Below are 22544 nucleotides of genomic sequence, written 5' to 3'. Positions count from 1 at the left end.
AACCTGGCTATAGATTGGATGGGAAATAAATTTACATTATACCAGCAGGACAACCACAAGCAGATGGGAAGGTGAAGAAAGAAATAACCAGCAGAAAAGATACAGTGAACAGTGCGCGCCTGGTGACATGAAATACCCTTGCGCAATTAGGGTAAAACAATCCAGTGCTCCATTGTGTGGCTCTGTGGCCACGCATGGCCTGGCCCTCGAATAACACAACCAAGAACGAGCGCGCCTCTGCTCGGCAGCTAGAAGATTGATGAATGCTACTACCATTTACTATTACTACACAACTACTACTCCTATTCTACTACGTTCGCGGGTGTATGAGAGATGCGCACGAACGCGAAATCAATGTGCGTGTGCGCGTGTGTGTGTGTGTGTACCGATGATAAGTGGGTAAAAAAACAGCAGGCGAATAACGAAACAGAGCGTGTGAGAGAGAGAGAGAGAGAGAGAGGGATTGTGAGAGCTGCTAGGGCAAAAAAGGAGAAAAAAAAACAGTAAATAAAAAGTAATTATAAATAATATGATAATATAATTGTGTAAACTAATGGCTGGAATTTATAAGAAACTAAATATATAATAAAATAATAGAAAAAATAATAAACAGTCACCGTGTTGAGGTAGTTTGTTTTCTTTATATTTTCGTTTGGGGGCTTTTTGTGTCTACGGTAGAGTTGGGTCGCATGAACTAAACCTGTACAGTTCGATCAGTACTTTTAAGTGAACGAACGAACTACGCTCGTCAAATTATGTTACTCTGGTTTGCGTAACAGAATGAATTACGTACGTTGAATGACGAATGGCTTGCAGGTTAAATAGAAATGTAATGCATATTGCACGGTTTGTGCCACAAGTTGACCGAAATGTACTGTAGGTTGAGCGAACTGCCCGTCGAATATAGGAACATTTGGTCAGTCCCATCAGTCGATCGGAAGTAGTGCGGAGCATTAGTTGATCAACAGCGTTTTCGATTACTTATCTTTTAACGTTCACCAGAATAGTCTACAATGTAGTAGAAGGATTCATAATACGGTACAAATAGTTCGTGGTCTGTAGAATGTGTAGCAATTTTCCACTATAAAGCAACACATTTTCCGCACGTAGGATGTATGATCCTTTAATGTTCTTTTTTTGTGAAATTTAGTCTGAAATTCGGTTCAAATATCTTATTCAAACGCGTAATCAACGTAAATATTAATTCTACACAACAAAGATACAGTAATGTGTAATGAACCGTTCATGATTATATTTCCCGCATTGGCTTTGTAACAGTATCAACATTTTGCTCCATGACTAATTGCACTTTGCACCGAATTCCTCAAATCACGTATAACCGCCGCCTGGTCGTCGGCCCGAATGATCGCGGTACCGGCAACGATCATGTTAGCGCCCGCCTTCGAACACTGTTCGATCGTACCGAGTCCTACGCCTCCATCCACCTCGATATCCAGCGAAGGGTAATGTTCCCTCAACCACTGCACCTTTGGCATCATGTCGGCCATAAACTTCTGTCCACCGAAACCGGGCTCCACCGTCATGACCAGCACCATGTCCGCGGCATCGATGTACTGCTGAACCATTTCTACCGCCGTTCCCGGCTTGATGGCTAAACCAACCTTCATGCCAGCCTCACGCACCTTCCTACAGACGTCCGGTACCGTGTCGAGGACCGGTTCGATGTGAAACGTGTACTGCTGGACGCCGGCATCAGCCATCGGTTCGATCCATTGCTGGGGATTCTGCACCATCATATGTGTTTCGAAGAATGCATCCTACGAATAAGGACCTGGTTTACTTCTTTACTGCTCTCAACAACAACGAACGTTTGTAAATCACCTTGATTTTGTTCCGCAAACACTTGACTACGGGATGGCCAAAGGTGAGATTCGGTACGAACGTGCCATCCATCACGTCTAGATGCAGATAATCCGCACCATTCTCGAGCAACTTTTGGGATTCCTCGTGCAGTTGAGAAAGATCTGCATTAAGAATGGAAGGACCAATGCGTGCACTTAGTGGAGCCATTTTAGTGAAAGTTTCCTTGCCAATGTAACCAAAAGCGAGCTGCTTGACGCGTGCCGATCTTGCAAGTGACTTGTGGTCCGTTATCGCTGCAAGGTCAAACAACGTGCCATTATAGTGGCTGGAACAAGCGTACGGGGAAGAAAAGTATTGGCATTGTATCTGTTTTCTTCAAAGGCCAACTTTACCGGATGGATACAAAACTCGATTAGAATTAACTATGGCATATTGCTGAGCAGAAATGTGTCCTATCGCACTTTTATTTTGAATAGCTATCAACTGCGCCAACTATTTTTAAAATAAAGCAAAACTCGCTTTACGTGCAAAATACAACCCTGGGCCGTTTGACAGCAATGGAAGAACGCAAACAAATGACTCGAAGTGAAGATGGTCTCACGCTACAGTATTGAAAAACAGGTTTGTAGCAACAATTCGTACTTAATTTACTCGATTTAATTCTTTTCAGTCTTGTCTTAAAAATATGCGCCAAGGAACAGTTTTAACTAATTCCACCTTTAGTTACGTCCACCGATGTTTGGCTACGTACGAATGCAATGCGGTCATTACAACACCGGGCTTCTACTGTGATTCCACCCAAACGTCAACTCGCATACGTCACCTCAATCAAAGCAAAAGAGCTGCGTTTGCTTACATTCCGGCAACGAACCGCAGTAATCGGCACTTTTCCTTCCCAAAATGAAGAAATTGCTCGTGTTTGTTGCACTGTGCATTCTGATAAACAGCTGTACCGATGCAAAAAAGTTTGAAGAGAAAGAAAAACCATCATGGGCCAAAAAGGACATACGTGACTTCAACGACGCTGATATGGAACGCTTGTTGGAGCAATGGGAGGTTCGCTTCTAGCGGTTGAGAAACGATCGTTGTGGCGGAAGAGAAGAAATATTAACCTGCCTTTTGTTTGATCGCAGGAAGATGATGATCCACTCGAGCCGGACGAACTGCCAGAACATTTGCGACCACCGCCGTCCATCGACATGGCCAGCGTAGATTCGACGAATCCCGAAAACATCCTGAAACTATCGAAGAAAGGCCGCACGCTGATGACTTTCGTGTCGGTTAACGGCAATCCAACGCGGGAAGAAACGGAAGAAATTACCAAACTCTGGCAGACGAGCTTGTGGAACAATCACATACAGGCCGAACGTTACCTGATCGACGATAATCGGGCGATTTTCATGTTTAAAGACGGCGCCCAAGCATGGGAGGCAAAGGACTTTCTGGTCGAACAGGAACGCTGCCTGCACGTGTCTATAGAAAACAAAGAGTACAAAGGCAAGTCCAACCGGGATGAGCTGTGAAACAACAGTGAGCAGCCGCATTTTGAGCGCGAAGATACGATGAACTCTATAAAAATTGAATTCTTTTGATTTTCGGAAAGACTGAAAATAAATTTGCATGAAATGTGTTGCGAACTGGAAGCTGTTGCAACTATTGCCCTTTGCATTTCAACGCATTCAGCCGTAAACAAATAGTGACGGCACCCTAACCAAGGTAGCTGTCAAACGACGGGTGACACATCGACGTGGAAAAAGAACAAAAAGCACATGCGTTTGTTTACAAAAATGCCGCCGCTGATTGGTCGAGCCGTTTATCAACAAATGGCGCTCGTTCACGTTTCGGGGAAGTTCGGTTTCTCCGAAATTCCCAGGGAGCAGTTCCGAAGCGAAGGATTGGCCGTTTTGGGCCGAAAAATCGACCGTACAGCAAGATTGTCCGGCCCATCCAGAGGGTGTGAAAGAAACGGGGAAGGAACCGTGCGGGTGCCTGGAAACGATCCACCACAGCTATTTTGGGATGTGAATAAAAACACGCTTGTATTTTTATATTATTTGATGCACATTTTCTAGTGCATCAAATTGAGATTTTATTTCTTTTTATACCGCATACTCACACACACACTTTTCACTGCTCTTTTAAGCGGATGCCATAGGCGAATAGCTATTGCTTTCCTGCAATAGCCACGTGCATAATTTCTGCTCCTTGCTCAGGGAGAATTTAGGAAAGTGGAGCTAAATGATGCTATTACCAGGATGTCTCCAATAAGACGTCATGGGTTGTAGGTAGTGTTGGGTCGTGAGCTCAGCTCAACTAACAGAGCGAGTTCAAAGCGCTCAAAGCAGAAAACTAAGAAGCTCAGTGCTCAAACGACCGCTCCTAGCTACGGAGGAACGATCCAGATAGGATTTTGTCTCGGTCCGGTTGTGTGAAGAACGACGCCAATAAACCACCGACCGCGCCATTAAAAACGCAATAAAATTGAATGAAAGTTAGTTTGGCGTTCAACCCGCTCATTCGCACAAATTTCAAAGTGCTTGTTTAAGCGTTTCTCGCCAATGGGCTCGACGCGTTCAAGTGCTTGTTTGAGCTTCGAGCTACCACGCGCTCAATACTGGCCTTGTTGTACACGAGCGGTTCGCTCAGCTTATTAAAATGAGCTACTTGACCCTACACTAGTTGTAGCAACATTTAGCAACACTTTCCTATGTTAAGCAGTTTTAATATAGCAAAACAGTGTGCAAATCTTTCACTCCGTTACCGTCAAAATACGCCGGTAGAATGCTGTTGCAATGATTGATTGATCGATGATCGATTATATTTGATTTACTTACCACTTCAAACCGATGTCCTAGGTTAATCTTAATAGTTCACACGCGCACTTATCTTCGTCGCCGCCTTTAACAACTGCAAATGTGTTCATCACAGCGGCAAAAAACGTAGTCTCAGAAGAGCGAGAAGGTGCAACAAGCAGTACATTGTACGAAAGGGATAGGTATAACATCTTACCAAGAGCCGCTCAGTATGTGCAGACAGCCGGTGTGAAACGCAATGAAACTGGAAGTGGCGGGGTAAAAATTGTTCCTTGGGCAGAAGCTGTCACTGTAGCGAAAACAAAATGCCAGAATTACATGCACAGTGAGGAAGCGCGCACCGTGGCGAGTGCGTTTTTCTGTGTAAAATCCGTAACAGATAGTGCAGTGACACACTCCACCGCTTCTCCCATTCTCCTTTGATTTCGATAGCAATTAAGAGATACAAGGGGGCAAGGGTCAAACGGGCACTGCTCCGGGTCGCCTTCTCCCCATTGTCGTTCACCACACGCACACGCATCATCATCTTTGCAGTGGAACAAAGGAAAACATCACGGTGGGCCAAGGAAAACCCGCGTAACCCCATCGTAGCAGGCGAGAGCAGATTGTGGAAAATTTAGCCAGAACGGTAAAAGGTGCAGCAAGGCAGTCGAAGTGGTGGTGTTGGTGTGGTAAGAGCCAAGTGATGTCATCGCTGAGCGGTGTGCAGCATTCATAGAAGAATAGTTAGACAAACGGTGACAAATACTTGTTTGTGCGTTCAGCCATTGCTTCGCTCTCTCTTCGAGCCCTTCCGTCCCCCTTTCTGCACATCCACCGGAGATAGCGGTGGCACATACTGGTTCACGTTTCGTTTTACCATCCACACACACCGTGGATGATAACAGTGTAGGAAGCCGTGAAATACGACTCGATTGGAAAACGGAGTGTTGTGTGCGTCGCATTTTAATGGCGGGTGTACGTTTCTGATGCGTAAAATACGTCGGAAACCGGGTACAACATGTAGGGTAGTGTTGTACACTCAAAAATAGAAACACTACTAGCGAAAATTGTAGTCCGTAGTAACGTCGAAAGCAAAATGGTGTTCGAAAGCATTGTCGCCGACGTGCTGAACCGATTCGTCGGTGAGTACGTCGAGAACTTGGACAAGAAGCAGCTGAAAATTGGCATCTGGGGAGGTAAGTGCACTGGGGCGTGAATGATGGATGGGGGGCACTATCATCATCAATGGGAAAACGAATGCAGATGGGTATGCTGCGCCGTACATAAACCGCTCTCAACTCTGCAATGTCATCAAATGACACTGACATCTTTGGGGGTTGTTTTCTTCGCACATTTTTTTTTCCTACGGTTGCTACAATCATCTGTTCACAGCCAAGCCCGCCGTCTAGCTGAACGTGCATATCGTGGCGTGGAAGGGATGGGGACGTGATTAGCATGGCTTGTTTATATTCTTGCCCGCTTGATTATGTTAGTGTGTTTAAGTTTTATTTTTGTTCCTTTTTTGAGTGAAAAATATGAAAAATCGATTAGCTCCTTCGTTCGGTTCGGTCGTAGCTGCGAACGTAAGGGATCATTGCCTGGGATGGACATCTGTACGGCTTCGGCGTAAATGAAAGTGATAGTTATTTGGGGTCGTTGATATATACTCCGGTTAAGATGATGAATCCTTATACGGCTTTAAACTATGGGATGACTAGCATCATGTGGGGTATTATGTATATTATCGAAATTTGTTAGAGGTTTTTCAATTTTTAAAATTTAATAACAAATCGAAACAGAAAAAAACATACTAAAGTCAATTGATAATGGAATACAAACATGAATCTTTGAGGATTTATGAATCTTTTGCGGGTCATGAATATTCAAAGATTCAGAGTCGTTCATTCAGATTTATGAACCTGAATCAGATGCACCCAGCAGATGTGATTCGATTCTTAATAATCATCAATATAAGCTCCACATTATCTAGTTTAGATGTCATACAGTTTTCGATGGATAATACATTGAAAATTTTCTTGAGCGCTGCTTATACTGCTTAAAGTATACCAAAATGATTGTTTTATTGCATTTAGTAGTAACAGGCAAGCCCATTTTGCTAACTAACTATTGTTGGTAATGATACGTACAAAAAATTAGTTTGTTTAAGCATTGTTACCAAAAGGTACGCTTTCGAATGTCTAAATGATCCACATGAACATTTGAATCAAGTGATGGAAGCCAATATTCTAACAACTAAGGACCATTCTAATTAAACAATGTGATAAGGATTTCAAACGATTCTAACATTTAAGGCAGTGTGCTTCATACGCGGCCGTATTATGAATAATTGTCTTCCAGTCTTTTGCTATTGAAAATGATAAGCTGCAATCTAACCATTTGGATCGAACCGATTTTTATGTAGCCGATAATCCATTCTTCATCATCCATATGGTCAAGAGTAAATACACGTGTCATTCTTAATTTTCCTGCACGGTCACTTTTGTAAGAGCTGAGCGTGATAAGATTAATTTTATACCGTTATCTAAATATGCGTTAATTTAGCTTTTTATTGTTGACGTATTTGATACAGATATGTACAGCAAAAATCAAGTTCTTAGAGTTTGATGTCTGATGATAATACTGGATAAAGCTCGGTGCTGTTGTTGTTGTACAGCACCTGATGCTGACGTCATTTTATAACGAACAATGCACAAACCAGACGGTGTAATAAATGGTCACTGCTGTGTGATTCAATATTATATAAATAGACACACGGTGGATTAAAATCCCCTTCCAAAATGAAGTTGCCTAATGTTTACTTTTAAAATGATTGAATTCCTAACCAACCACAAAGAGAGGTAAAAAAAAAAAACTCGGGATGTGGGTGAGGCTGGTGCATTTTTTTTTTTATTCTAGCAAAACCCGTTCTTTGGTCACACATTTTCATCTTCGTGTTTTTTCTCATCTTTTTTAGGTGATGTCGTGCTCAACAATCTTATTTTGAAGCAAAGTGCTCTCAAAGAGCTCGATTTGCCTGTGACGACTTTGTACGGACATCTGGGAAAGCTGGTGTTGAAGATTCCCTGGAAAAATCTTTACAGTGCACCAGTGGAAGCGATCGTAGATAAGCTGTATGTGTTGGCCGTGCCTAATACCGACGTTCGGTACAGCGAGGAAAAGGAGCAGCGAAATGCATTCGAAGCGAAAAAAGCTGAGCTGGTCCGCATTGAGCAGGCGAAGAAAAACGAGGAAGACAAGGAGAAGGTTGGTCCGGTGGCGGACAAATCGTTTGCGGAAAAGCTGACCACCCAGATCGTGAACAATGTGCAGATCAAAATATCGGACATACATATTCGGTACGAAGATACGACTACCACCGGGCATCCGTTCGCGTTCGGTGTGACATTGAGCAATCTGAGCGTGCACACAACGGACGAGAACTGGGTGCAAACGTTGGTGTCGGAATCGGTGACGAAGATATACAAGATGGCCCAGCTGGAGATGCTTTCGGTGTACATGAACTGCAACACTCAACTGTTTCAGAATTCTGATCCGTCCGAGTACCGAGCCCTGTTCGAAGCGTCGATTGCATCGAAAACGCGACAACCAGTCGATTATCACTATATTTTTGGACCGATCAGTTCCGGCGCGTGTCTCGAAATGACACCAAATCCCGAGCTGGGCGAATCACCATTCACGTCGCCTAAAATCAAATTAAAGCTCTGCATGGAAACGCTTGCGATCGGTATTACACGAGTACAGTTTCAAAACACCATGCAACTGGTGGAAGCATTCGGGCGGATGATGCGTGCTATGCCGTACCGGAAGTACCGACCATACGGATTCGGCTACAAGGGCAACTTCAAGGAATGGTGGCACTTTGCGTATACCTGCATCTTGGAGACGGAAGTGCGTCGCCGCAGACGGAACTGGTCGTGGGAAAATATGATACGACACCGTCAAAATTTGCGACGATACGAAGAAGCGTACCGGCAGCAACTGACGGCGAAGAAAGTAACACCGGAGATCGTGAGCCGTAGCGAGGAGTACGAGAAAATACTCGATCTTCACAACATCGTCGTCATACGGCAGAAGGTAGCATTGGAGGTGGAAAAGGAAGGCAAGCGCCAAGCGGAGGAGCAAAAGTCGGCCGGATGGTTTAGTTCTTGGTGGGGTGGAGGAGCCAAAAAAGAGGAAGATTCTGCTGGCGCTGACATCAGTATGTATTATGTGTGGGCGGAAACATTATATTCAATAAGACACGTCTAATCCCCATTAACATGATACATCGTTGATCATTGTTTTGCAGAGAAACAGTTTGAAGCGGCAATGACACCGGCTGAAAAGGCAAAACTTTTCCAAGCCATCGGGTACCAGGAGAATGACGCACCTACTGAGCTACCGGAGCATTATGTGGCTCAGATATTGGAGTTCGAGTTGAACTCGTTGGAAGTTTCGATCAAATCGGAACTATCCGATAAGGAAACCGTTCTGAACCGTGTGATGTTGCTGGAGTTGAAGAATGTTATCTGTGGTGTGGAACAACGCCCATCAGCGGCCGCTATGAAGTAAGCAGCATTGTGCGACGACCTCTATACTGACAAGGAATAATATAAACGTTTTGTATTTATTTTACTTTCAGAGCATCACTTGGTATGCAGGAACTTTCTATTTCGGGCCTGCGACAAGGTGAGATACTTCCCATCATGGTGAAATCCCAACTCGAGGGATCCAAGACACTGTTGGACGTGTCTTTCGAAACAAATCCAGAGGATAAGCTATGCGATCAGCGAGTCGTGGTCACTTCCAGACCGCTACAGATCGTGTATGACGCTGAAACCATAATTCAACTGACAAAAGTTTTTCAAACACCGCGCACGGCAACAATTTCTCAGTAAGTTGTTACGGTGATCAGAATGATCGAACGATCTGAAGTCTTACATTTATTTTTAGTAAAGTGAATTGTTTTAAAATAATTAAACTAGTTAAAAAATTTTAAGATCAATACATAACTTCACTAAAACATGTTTTAACTTGCAGGTTAACTGATGCAGCGGCCGAAAAGTTGGTTAACATTAAAGAACGTTCCGCGACTGGGTTACAGTACGCTATTGCAAAACATCCTCGCCTGGAACTGAACATTGATATTATGCCCAGTTACATCATTGTACCTCATGGTGGCCTATTCTCGAGCCGTGAATCGGTATTAGTGCTCAGCTTGGGTAAACTTTTAGTCCAAACCGAACCACGGCCAATCAACCAAAGAGATGTACACACGATGCACGGTGAAGGTGTCGGACAGGAAGAAATATTGTCGGAAATCATTCGCCAAAGTTACGATAAGTTTGTGCTAGAGGTACGCGACGTTCAAGCGATCGTGGCCACATTCGACGAGGATTGGCAGGGTACGCTACGGGTGAACACTGTAACGGAAATGCATCTGTTGGAGCCAACATCGTTCCGAATTTCGGCACATCTCTGCGTCATCGATGACGATCCGCGGCTCCCGAAATGCAAAATATTCGGTGTACTCCCGTCGGTCAATATTTGCGTCACTGAGCAACGTGTGCTGGAGGTGTTGTCGATTGTGAGCAGCATTCCATTACCCGAGAGTGACGAAAAAATACAACCAGCTCCGATCGCAAAGGATTCGAATGTGTTCAGTTCCAGTTTGTCCCTGCTGAAATATCTAGATGAAAAGCAGGTGAAATTACCAAAAATTCATCGTTCGCCCGATGCACTCAATCCGACCGATGCAGTCGATGGCGATGTCGTGCAATTTACCGATATGGAAATAAAATTCGAGCTGCACGGTAAGATAATGTAGGGTAGGGGGGCATCACACATTAGTACTGATCAAAACTTTTTCTTCGTATGTCGGTTGATTGTCAGAATGTTCGCTAACGATTTACAAAATGAACGGCGGTGGAACCGGTAGCAGCTCGTCCGATGTGTTTGCTACACCAACTGAAGAATTTTCGCAGTCACCTGTGGAGCATAATTTTCAACCGCAGAAAAGTGTTGCCTTCAGCATGCCCTACACTTCTGTTGGTACGAATCAGCGGAAAATAATTGCCTTCAAGGTAAAGCAACTGGAAATGACGATGGTGCAAAGAACGTACGATCTGAAGGTTGCTCTGAAGCTTGGCGCAGTAACGTTGGACCAGTTCCGTTGGCGCAACGAGCAGGAACGTGTGTTGAATGTCATTCAAACGCCAAAGTACGATAACAACGACGACTATCTTTTCATCGTAAACTATAACAATGTAAGCAGTGCGTGAGAATTGTCATCCGAATTCGGCAATCTAATCCTATCCATTTTTATTCATCTAGTGTAAGAAAAATAGTCCCGAGTTCGCGACGAAGTATGAATCGGTAGAACAAGAGGTGGCTATCGATTTCTCTACCCTGCTGTTGCTGCTGCACGAGGACGCTCTCAATGAGTTGATCCAGCTTGGCAACGATTTTCAGGTACGGATGGAAGCGGTGGCAAAGAAGCAAGAATCGGACTCAAACGGACAGCAGCCGAAAGATCATTTTGCCACGATACACGAAGAAGAAAGTGCCGCGACCGCATTGTTGAATGCGGCTCGCGAAAGATTACCGACGATATTGGAGGATGATGGTGTTGTTACTACCAGTTCCAACAAAGGTAAAAAAGAGGTACAATGTTAGATTTTGCTTCGATTAACATCATGTTCATAAACGGTTCTGTAGGATCGATTGAATCGATTTCAAATTGCTTGCTTTGAAAATTAGCAAATGTACTTTGTACCAAACGTAGATTTACTGTTGATCAACATGTGTTGCGTACATAGTCAGTTGCGTGTAACATTGTTATAACGGGTCAAGTAACGTTCGTAAAATTTACGTTTGAGTCAATATTAGTGTCTTTATGCGTAGTTAAAAGCAAAAAAAAAAATTCGAAGCATGGATCCTTTCATAATATCATAAATGATTTTTATATTTTCTCTAACCAAAACTTGAACTTGTGCATTGTAGTGCGGTAGACAGTTTTATTTTATGTGTTTTCTTTTCTTTTCTTTTTATATAATTGCTACTGTTTCGGTTTCTGTTGATGTGATGTGTTGTGAATATCGATCATACTGATGCACTGAAACAATCCAATCCTGACAACGGTGCTTGACTCCATTCCTTCCGTTCGACGCTCAACGCATGCATGCCTCACTATTAACGGTTTCCTGTGCATTGTGTGTCTGTGTGTATTGTGTGATGTTTTACACGATATGTAACAACAATCACACCATCTGGCTACAACAACGCCCTGCTCAAACCTTCACGGACACGACACAACATCTCTACATTGATATGTATACAACTGATCACAACATATTTCAACATTCTTGTTTTTGGTCATTACTGTTTGGGGATATTATACTGACACTAGTTTCTCGTAAACGTCGATCAATTGTAGATAGCATCAAGGTCAGGGTGGTAGCAAAGCTGGAGGATGTCACGGTGGAGTTGCAAAACGATAAAAGATCGTTGGCCGTTCTGGAGGTGAATATGAGTTGTATTAAAATACACTGTGAATCTTTTGTTTCCGGTTGGTGGTGATGCATAAATGTTCTGATTTTACTCCGTTTCAGGTAAAAAATCTCACCAGTAGCGTAATTATGAAGAGCTCGTACACAGAAATAAAGCTACGGTTAGAGGACATAGTTCTTACCGACACTAATCCCGACACAATACACAGCAAGATAGTGTCCATCATTGGCGATGATGCGCTGCAGGTGCAGGTGATTTTGTTCGATCTTGACGCTACATCGGACTACAACTCCGATAACATGCGAATCGAAGTGGTGATGGGATGTGCACGAATTGTGTTCCTGAACTGGTTTGTTACATCCGTGCTGGCGTTTTTGGACAATTTCCAGGCTGCCCAACAACGCATTAAAGACGCAAGTGCTGCTGCAGCCGAAGCAGCAAAGAACAACGTTGTCGAAGCATACACGCAGGCTACTCGCATGAAGCTTAATATTAAGGTGAAGGCTCCGATTATTATCATACCGGTTGACTCGAGGAGTTTAAAAGCGGTCGCAATGGATTTCGGTCATCTAAGCATTACTAATAATTTCCGTGATATTCCAACTGAGAATCAGCACGGTCCTGCTGTGATTGATGAGATGAAAATAGAGCTGAAGGATATGAAGCTAGCGAAGGTGGAGGTTTCCCATGCGGAATCTAGTGCGGAATCGTTTTCGCGGTACGGCTCAGAAGATGTGTGCTACGGGCTCGTACCGGATCAGGGAGCCGTCCTCAGTCCAACTAGCTTTACGTTGATCATGAAGCGTAATCTATCTTCTGGTTGGTATCGCGATCATCCAGATATGGACATTTCAGGTCGTTTGAAGGCTGTTGAGGTATGTGGTCGATTTGGTATGCTTTTGGGACCGTATGTGCAGATCAAATAACAGTTGTGCTTGTTTGTTTTCTTACAGCTGAATTTCATCGCCACCGATTATAGTGTAATAATGCAGATCCTGTCCAAAAATATGACGGAGGGCCAGAATGAGTTTAAAAAGCCTGCAAAAGTTGAAAAATCACCCACTAGTCCACAAGGTAAGTTGACTGTTGTTGAACGATATTGTTTTCTGGCTTGTTCAGTAAAAACTTAATTACATTTGAACAAGACAGCTATTTTGTTTGAGAATTGCCTAGAACATTATAAAATACTACGCTCCGTTTGTTTTGTACCTGTGCCTAGTAATTTTCGCTATGCATTGTCTTGATTTTACCATTTATTTTAGCATGGTTTGTTTGAAACAGCATATCATTCATTGTCGCTAAACCAGGATTATATTTATTTATCCTTTATCATATTGCTTTCTTTTCTTCTCTTTTTTCTATGTTCGCTTTTTTTGCTTATGCATTATTACGTTGCAATTGTGTAATTATCTATGCCATTAACGTGTTGTATATTGCATCTATGCTTTCTGTTTGTTGCTGTCGTGTGAATGTGAAACTGTAAATGAATTTCTATCACGGTACGGCCTGCTAAACGATATAAATAGTGTGCTACAATAACACGGTTACTACAACTGCTGAAGTAAATCTGTCGCCTGATGGTAAGCTATGTGAATACTGTTTATGTTTTGTATACTTCCTAATATTGGCATTGCTTTATTGTAAAAATCTCAATCTGGTTCATGTCTTCCCTGATCTCGAATTAGTCGTAAATTCCAAAATTTAGCTAAACAAAATGTGTATACAAAATGTTAGTTTGTTCGAATGCTGGCAATGTTGATTTGTATGTTACTGATATCGTATAATTTTACTCACTACAGGGAAATCTAATTGGTCGACAGTGGCCAAGAAAGCAACGGCCAAACCATTCGGTGTGGATGTGATGCAATTGAAGACGGCAGAAAACAAATCTTCGGACAAGGAGAAGGAAACGGCCAAAGTTGACACGTTTCTTAAATTTAGTTTTCAAGTGGACAGTATCAACATTAAACTTTTCACCGGTACAGCAAGCTAAGATAGTCAATACAACGCATTACTGTTACTCATTGGTACTATTCCATTTTCAGCTCCTGGAGAGGGTCTAGCCGGTTTCGAAGTGTTTTATTTATCGCTGCAGGGCAGAAAGCTTACGGACGGTAGTTTAAACACAGCAATAGTACTTTGTGATATACGGCTTGACGACATTCGACCAAATCGTGAAAACATGCTCACCAGATTAATGGAGCGTCGATCACAAGATACGTCGTTGGATATGTCCAGCGGGAAGCAAAACGAAGAGGAACCAGAATCATCGATGGTATCGCCTTTACGATCCATGATAAACATCACCTTCAACATGAAGGAAAGTGATATGTTTGCGGACGTGAAGGTGTCCAGCTTTAATTTGATCTTATCGGTCGACTTCCTGTTGAAGTTGCAGCAATTCCTGCAGCCAGAAGAACTGGCCGAGCAAAAGTCACTACAAGCAGCAGAAGTGGAGCAAACAGAGCGCTCACGGCGTGCTAGTACATCCGCTGGCGCTGCCAATCAACAGCAGGAGGCCGGACAAATTACACTTATTTTGAAGATCGAGCAACCGGACATTATTTTGGTGGAAAAGATGGATGACATCAATTGTTATGCGCTGATTCTGAACAACGAAATTGCACTGAATGTTCGGCTGATTGGAGAGCGGCAAATCATCAAGGGAGAGCTGAAGGATCTCTGTTTGTACTATGCCGAATTTAATCCCGAACGCCGGAACTCCACGAAACATTACGTTGTTCGACCGTGTTCGATTAGCTTAAACGGTTCGACACCCGAAGGGCTAGGTCTGCATCTAAGCATCAACTCTACTGAGATTGAACTCTCAGTGTCACCGGCGGTGATCGAACTGATGAACAATGCTCTGCAAACGCTAACCGCTAAGGAGCAGTCGAAATTCAACGAATCCGCAACGGCGTCCGATTATGAGCAATTGTGGCATGTGAAAGAGTTCGATCCAGATCAATATTGGTTCATCCAACCGGAAATGGCGGAAGACGCGTTGAGCTTGGAATCAATGCGAACCATCGAGATCAAAGAAGAAAAGTGCATGATCGACATACCGTGTATCTCGCTGATTGTTGAAACTGGGCTAGGTACGAACACGATTCCGATGCTATACATCAACACTAGTTTGGAAGGATCGGTTGCTAACTGGAGTTCGGAAATGAAGATAAATAGCTCTCTGCGGTTGAGCATGTCGTACTACAACCAGGCACTCGCTCTTTGGGAGTACGTTATTGAGCCAAACGTAATGGAACAACCGAACGGGCAGATCACAAATATTCCTTGGGAGCTGACGTTTGATTTGGAAGTGGATCACCACGAAGATCGGTCACGAGAACCGACTACCCGGATTCATATCGCTTCAAGGGACAGTCTGGAAATGACGGTCACTAAAACATGTCTAGACGTAGTGCAGAATCTCGGCAAAGCCTTTTCTGAGGCTATAAAACGGGACGGAATAATCAAATCAGAAATACAAGCCCCATATGTTGTGCGCAATGATACCGGTCAGGATGTGAAGGTGAATTTGGCTGCTAGTGATTTCAACATACACCGTTCCCATCTCAGCTCAACGAATCTGGACGATCTGATTGCGTTCGAACATTCGGTAGATGAAGAACAGTCGGTAAGCAATTGCATTGTAATGCCAAACGGACGATTACAATTGCAACCGAAACAGCACAGCTCCGAAAGAAGTACAATCCTCACAGTGCTGGACGATAACGACACTAGCAAGCGTATGTTTGTAAAGGTGATTGTAGGGGATACGGATAAAGAACTGACGCTGCCGGTGTATAAATCCGACAAACGATACTTCCCGCTGTTTCGCAACACAGGCCAAGAAGCATGGGGAATCATTTCGGAGGTGAAAATCGAACACGGTTGTACAGTGCTGGTGCTTCGTAGCATTGTGCAGGTGTACAATCACTTTACCGTCCCAATAGATGTGTTTCAGTATATCGACCATGAAAAGTATCTTATCGGCGAGGTGCGTGCGGGTGGTTATTTAAATGTACCACTGTACTACCTGTACAACGACTCCAGGGAGTTGCACTTTTCGATAAAAGGCTACCACTCCTCAGCACAAGGAATCAGTTGGAAAGAATCGCCCAACAGTTTCGAGCTAATGAAGGCACTCCAGTGTGATCCCATAAAAACATTCGAACCGTTTTATATAAATGTAAGTAATATAACCACACACCCCGTGGTTCATAATTTTGAGAGTACGTTTTATTGATTTTTTTCCTTTACTCACTTTGTAGGCTGTTCGGCAACGTCAGGACGTGTTTTACATGATATCATCTAACCATACAATGTTAAGTGCATGCTACGAAATTCACCTACGGCCACCGTTTATGCTGCGAAACGCATTGCCAATCGGGCTTACCATTTCTGTTGCCGGGTGCTCCGTCCGTCGCGAATTGGATACTGGCTTGGTGACCAGCAACGAAAGCCTTTCGAACGCTTCGACCGTCGCAGGAGAAGATTATTTGGATTATGGAGAAAAATTGCTTCGACCAGGAGAATTATTGCATCTGCCGACTGTCAAAACGTCTGCCCGATCTGCAACAGAAACTTCGTACATTGTGGCAAGAGTGAGTTTTTCATCCTAGACATTACAGTTCAGAATTGTGGTATTTTTTTTTAATTAAAATGCTACTCTGCTTTTAGCTTGTTGACTATCTGGATAAAGATTGGTCGTGCACAACGGATATACCTGCTCAACCTCCAGAATTTGGCGTGTGGACATTCAACGCATACGATTCCGTGGAGGTTATGTCATTGCAACTCGGAGTAAAGTAAGTTTTTATGGCAAAATATTAGCAACTACGAACATTGAAATCACTTTCTGTCCGAATTTTAGGTATGAAAATCGTGCGGATGGTTTAACCTTGATCGTGTACTGTCCATTCTGGATGCTAAACAAAACAGGACTAATGCTGAGCTATCGGGTAAGATACTGTGACCGAGCACTATGTCTGTTGAAATCTTTAACTGTACAATTTTATTATTTCTATGCACCAAAGAACTCTATTCGTCAGTTTTGTATTTGCTAGGGTACGTTGTTGTAAAAGCTTAAACACAATATTTCAATATTCAAGGTTGCTATATGGTACTACATGCACACGTTATGCAAATGGTTACCAGTTTATTCGTTTTATGCAATTATGCATTATTTTATCAATTTAGAAACAATTACAATCCACTACAACAAACTTACTTCATAACACGACAAAACATTCACGAGAGATTTGCTAAGTTGACATATCAAGTTGTTTTTCCTTTCAAATCAAAGTTTTCTATTTTTCATGGTTTTCTATTCATGGTTTTCTTTTAATCCTTTTGCTATCGTCACGAGGTTTTTTATATATACTACGATATCTTATTCACAATCGCTCTGTTTCTATTTCTTCAAACATTTTCGCGGTAAATGGTAAACATGTTCACGTTCATTTCTGTTTCGTTTCATCTCAACTTTACTGTTACTTGTCCGTATCCGTTCGAATTCCGTTTCCATGTGCGTGCTCGTTTGAAACATTTCACCCTATTGCCTGTGTTATGTGGCCTCGGCGCCTGTGCTTGGTGATGTTTCAATTACAAAACCTTCGCCTGTCCCACGAATACCCCCGTCGATGCTGGTCGATGTTGTCGAAAATGTGTCGAAATGTACGAAAACAAATTATCGTTCGCCAATGTCTGTATATGTGTATGTATGTGTGTCTTCGCGTCGATACAGAAATCCAGCAAAACGGAGAAGAAAGAGTTAGCCGGTAAAACTAATTACAAGGTATCTTCATTCTGCTTCAAATCATTACTTAAATACGTTTTCTCTTCACAATCTTTTACTGCTCCGTGGTATAGGATAGCTTTTTGCATATCAACATCTTGCTCTTGTTTTGTTATTGTTTGTTTACCAACGTTTTTAATGTTATTATCCCCTTCTTATTGTGTTAATGGGTCGTTCTCGTTCTAAAAAGAAAGCTATAATCGGATTACAGATACAAGGAATCGGGAAAGGTTTAATTGTCGTGTTTACTTATTGTACAAATTCTAATCGCGTCATGGAATCGAAAGCGACCGGACTGATACATTGCTTCATTAACGTTTGAAAAATGTGTGTTGACGAGTGTATAAATTGTACTGCTTGGTTTAAAAGCTGTAAGCAATGTAGCATTAGTTGTTTCTATAGTGGAATTTCGCCCAATTTCTATGCTTTAGCTGTTTAGGTTTTTTGCACCTTTTTCCCGCGTGTTGAATATTCCTCTTGAGCTTTTCTAGACTGTTAGCTTCCCGGTGTCATTTGTACTCTTTGTACTGTACTTTAATTTTTCAGGTATTATTTCGCCGAAAAGTATTTACCATACTATTGAACGCTTAAATAATACTACTTTACAAACCACTTACGATTGCTTGCAGCTTCCATCGAAGTATATGTGTCCGATGCTTTGGAAATTATTAAACAGTTGTGTGTCCAAGGAAGAAGTAGGTGTTATTGTGTTTTATTTTCTACATTAGAAAGCACAATCATCTTCAAAAGAGCATTTCAATCATGATGTGTACGTTGCTAATAACAGTCGAACAAGCATTAGAGGCTCAACAGTAAATAGCTAATTTGTCGCCATGTCCATGTTATGGAGCACGCCCCATTGGAAACAAGACTTAGTAAGGCACGAAATTGTTAGGTGAATGTTGAACGGTGGCGGTTAACATCAGTGAGAAATTGATAATTAAGTGTGCATTCCTTTGGTCAAATCTTAATTCATAAAAAAGACTTATGTATCTAAATTGGTCCCATTTTTTTGTGGAGGGAAGGAAATACGGCTGTGTATATTTTGTGTTGTAATTCTACTCGTTCACTGCAATCTGGAGGGAATCGTTGAATGCATGCATCGCTAGAGCACTTTCCTTTATTAACTTTTTTGTTTCTCGTGTTTAGTGTCGATGTTTACGTTGATGTTACTTTGTTGCCACTCAGTACCGTAAACGGTATGCTAAGGGTGTTTGTTTATGTTAAACTATAAGCGTACGAGTGCCGAACTACATTCATCAGTTATTTTTTTGTCATCCCGCTCTAGGCAAATGACGAGAATACCAATATTCTCTACCATCCACCAGAATACGAGGGACCAATATTGTTTTCGTTCCGCGAAAAGGTATTCTTTGGCAAGAAGAAGGCAGCCATTCGGGTGGACACCGGCGAATGGAGCGATAAATTTTCGTTGGATGTGGCCGGTTCTAGTGGCGTAGTGTTGTGCCAGGCTAATAACATGACGTACCAGATTGGAGTGAATAACACCCTGACGCACAATTCGCTCACGAAGCAGATTGTCTTCATGCCGTACTTTGTGCTGATTAATCGGGCAAACTTTGATGTCGAAGTGCAAGAGTATCTTCGGCCAGGCGATCCGTGGACAAAGGTGGGTGTCAACGAATGTGTCCCGCTGTGGCCGAAAACGGAGGACAATCGTATGCTGAAAGTGAAGAGCTGCGATCGGCCCGAAGTGACGGCACCGTTCAAATACACCGAGGTGCAGTGCACGCTGCTACAGTTGCGCAACCGATACGGGGGTATTAACGTGGACGTTCACGTTACCGAGGGTGCAATTTACATCACCTTCACTGGTTACTATCCCGGCGATGCACCGGCACTACTAATGAACCACACGTGCGAACCATTCGCATTCAAGGAAAAGGGCGATGTAAACGGGAAAATATTGATGCCATCGCAAAAAGTACTCCATACGTGGATAGATCCTGCCGGAGAACGCAAGATTGTGTGGGAAAGTGGATCGAAGGCGCAACCGATCGAGAATGATCTGCGACGGGACGGTATCAGTGAGTTTAAATCGCCAACGGATAGCGTCATCTATTGGGTATCGTTTCTGAACGGCACTCAACGCGTGCTGCTCATAACGGACAACTGCAACATCGCGTACGGAGTGCACAGTGCTAGCCGGCTTGACCAGGTGACGCAGGAAGTGAAGTTGGAAATACACGGGGTCGGGCTATCGCTGGTGAACAATGCTAAACCGACTGACCTGATGTACATCGGTATCGCCAGCTCCGGGGTGATTTGGGAGGAACGTAAACGGTCCGGTCGGTTCCGCCAGATGAAGATCCAGGAAACGATTAACATGGAGAATCAGTATCAGCAGTACCTGCGCGATCAGGAGGTAGGAACGGTGGCAAACAAACGTTACGTGCTGGACAGTGAATCGCGCCAACAAATCGACTTCCAGAACATGATCATTCACAAATCGACTGAGCGGTCGATCAAGCGTACGTTCTATCCGGGGCTATGGGTAGAAATCAAATCGTCCAGCCATCAGCTACAGTTCCACGCGAAGATTAACCGAATTCAGATCGACAATCAGCTGGTGGATTGTATATTCCCCGTTGTGCTGGCACCAGTACCGCCACCGAAGAGTGTAGCGGCAACGACTGAATTTAAGCCGTTTGTCGAAATGAGCATGGTACAGCGTATCATTCCACATTCAAACATTAAACAGTTTAAGTATCTACGCGTCCTGATTCAAGAGTTCCACGTGAAGGTGGATCTGCTGTTTATAAATGAAATCTGTGAAATGATCAGCAGTGAGATCACCGAAACAGAAGCGGTAAGATTCCCTATGTTGTCCGCTAAATAGCGAGTTTCGAATGAAGTGTGTTGTTCTTCCCTCTTTCTCGTACAGAAACGATTATTTGCCGAGGATCTGAAGCTTCAAACACAACCACTTCACGCACACGTAGCCATCCAATCGCAGCAGGAAGTAAAGAACTTCTACGACAATCTTCACCTGGGGCCGCTCAAAATTCACGTCAGCTTCTCCATGGCTGGTTCCGAATCGAAGGCTCTGCCAGGAATCTTGTCGACGATTCTGCAGGGCGTTGGTGTGACGCTGACCGACATCAACGATGTCGTGTTTCGGTTGGCCTTCTTCGAACGTGAATATCAATTCTTAACCCAACGACAGCTGGTTTCAGAGTGTGTTGCGCACTATAGCGGACAGGCGGTAAAGCAGCTGTACGTGTTGGTACTTGGGCTGGACGTGATCGGGAATCCGTACGGCTTAGTGGTTGGGTTTACCAAAGGTGTGGAAGATCTGTTCTACGAACCGTTCCAGGGTGCCATACAGGGTCCGGGAGAGTTCGCCGAAGGTTTAGTTCTGGGGGTAAAGTCCTTATTCGGTCATACGGTTGGTGGTGCGGCCGGAGCCGTTTCGAAGTACGTATTTATTGTGCAGACTGGTATGAGCACGATATAGGGATACTTTGAATTTAATCCGTATTCCCCATTTACAGAATAACCGGTGCCATGGGCAAAGGCTTGGCTGCATTGACGTTCGATGATGACTTCCAGAAGAAGCGTCGCGATGCGATGAACAAAAAACCGGCCAGTCTGCAGGAGGGGATAGCTCGCAGTGGCAAGGGGCTGGTGATGGGTGTGTTCGATGGTGTCACGGGTGTGTTTACCAAACCGATCAGCGGCGCCAAAGAGGAAGGCGTGGAAGGATTCTTTAAGGGTCTGGGCAAAGGTGCCGTTGGTCTAGTGGCCCGTCCAATCGCCGGTGTGACGGATTTCGCTAGCGGTAGTTTCGATGCCGTTAAGCGCGCTACAGAGTTGTCTGATGAGGCTATTCGTCTGCGACCTCCACGATACCTGCACAAGGATGGTATTGTGCGACCGTACAATCGAAAAGAAGCGGAAGGTTGTAAACTGTTAAGGTAAGCCAGAACAGCTTTATGTTGGATGTTGAAAGTATGCAGCTGCAGTGGTGCTTTGGTTTATGAGTGATGGTGGCGTGTATGTTTGCTTTATATTTCGCTATTCTGTGCTTCCAGGGAAGTTGATAAAGGGAAGTTTGCTGCCACGGACGCGTACGCTTATTACGAGGTGATCATTGACAAAAAGGACGTCGTCGTCCTGACGGACAGTCGCATTATCTATGCTACAAAAAGTGAAATGTTTGGTGGATGGCAGGTATGCTTCTAGAATTGATTTTGTCCACGCAATCTGTACCGAAATGTTTAAATGATTATAACATGAATTGTTTTGTTCTATTCTCACCAGTCCGAGTGGACACACAAATGGACTGAAGTCATGAGCATCTCCACTTTGAACGATGGCGTCGAGCTGCTGTTACACAATCGCGATGGAAAGAAAACATTGAAAAAAATGTTCGGTTCATCAGGACCTACCAAAAAGATTCTCCTCATATCGGTCGCAGCCAGACGAGCTAGACTCGCTGAAGAAATGCAACAATTGTTGGCGAAGGTTCAGCAACATACTTAGTGGAGTGTTAATCATGGAAGGATACAAAAAACGATTACAAACACAAATAGCGTCGAAAAATAAATCTGCTGCAAATTGCGTAATTTAATTCCGCTATAGCTAACTATTTTTAC

At 43.5% G+C, this 22544-nt stretch overlaps 3 protein-coding genes across 3 annotated transcripts; 2 read left to right on the top strand and 1 right to left on the bottom strand.

Moving 5' to 3' along the window:
* Positions 1-1280: 1280 nt before the first annotated feature.
* LOC128711969 (ribulose-phosphate 3-epimerase) lies at positions 1281-2031 on the bottom strand. The gene is made up of 2 exons (XM_053806860.1): positions 1843-2031; positions 1281-1778 (listed from the first exon to the last, which is right to left on the bottom strand). Exons 1-2 carry the CDS (start codon positions 2029-2031, stop codon positions 1281-1283), a joined length of 687 nt encoding a protein of 228 aa, XP_053662835.1.
* Positions 2032-2724: 693 nt separating this feature from the next.
* Positions 2725-3347, top strand: LOC128713410 (LDLR chaperone boca). The gene is made up of 2 exons (XM_053808270.1): positions 2725-2880; positions 2958-3347. The coding sequence occupies exons 1-2, from the start codon at positions 2725-2727 to the stop codon at positions 3345-3347; spliced, it is 546 nt and encodes a 181-aa protein (XP_053664245.1).
* A 2368-nt stretch (positions 3348-5715) lies between these two features.
* On the top strand, positions 5716-22431 carry LOC128712703 (intermembrane lipid transfer protein Vps13). Its single transcript, XM_053807590.1, has 23 exons — positions 5716-5815; positions 7594-8838; positions 8929-9187; positions 9262-9513; positions 9660-10432; positions 10512-10885; positions 10953-11271; positions 12028-12140; positions 12230-13003; positions 13082-13202; positions 13655-13708; positions 13928-14107; positions 14174-16317; positions 16400-16732; positions 16809-16936; positions 17002-17089; positions 17875-17925; positions 18555-18620; positions 19214-20755; positions 20831-21363; positions 21441-21863; positions 21981-22119; positions 22210-22431. The coding sequence occupies exons 1-23, from the start codon at positions 5716-5718 to the stop codon at positions 22429-22431; spliced, it is 10233 nt and encodes a 3410-aa protein (XP_053663565.1).
* Positions 22432-22544: the final 113 nt, after the last annotated feature.

Source organism: Anopheles marshallii, chromosome 3 (assembly GCF_943734725.1).
Source record: "Anopheles marshallii chromosome 3, idAnoMarsDA_429_01, whole genome shotgun sequence".
NCBI classification, from domain to species: Eukaryota; Metazoa; Arthropoda; class Insecta; order Diptera; family Culicidae; genus Anopheles; species Anopheles marshallii.
The sequence above is the reverse complement of the archived record's forward strand: the minus strand, read 5'-3'. Positions and strand labels throughout refer to the sequence as shown.

Coding starts and splice junctions, on each gene's coding strand:
- LOC128711969 (XM_053806860.1), bottom strand. CDS start 2,031: ATGGCTCCACTAAGTGCACGCATTGGTCCTTCCATTCTTAATGCAGAT. Junction 1,779..1,842: donor GTTTGCGGAACAAAATCAAG/GTGATTTACAAA, acceptor CCTTATTCGTAG/GATGCATTCTTCGAAACACA.
- LOC128713410 (XM_053808270.1), top strand. CDS start 2,725: ATGAAGAAATTGCTCGTGTTTGTTGCACTGTGCATTCTGATAAACAGC. Junction 2,881..2,957: donor GCTTGTTGGAGCAATGGGAG/GTTCGCTTCTAG, acceptor GTTTGATCGCAG/GAAGATGATGATCCACTCGA.
- LOC128712703 (XM_053807590.1), top strand. CDS start 5,716: ATGGTGTTCGAAAGCATTGTCGCCGACGTGCTGAACCGATTCGTCGGT. Junction 10,886..10,952: donor TCATCGTAAACTATAACAAT/GTAAGCAGTGCG, acceptor TTATTCATCTAG/TGTAAGAAAAATAGTCCCGA. Junction 18,621..19,213: donor GTTGTGTGTCCAAGGAAGAA/GTAGGTGTTATT, acceptor ATCCCGCTCTAG/GCAAATGACGAGAATACCAA.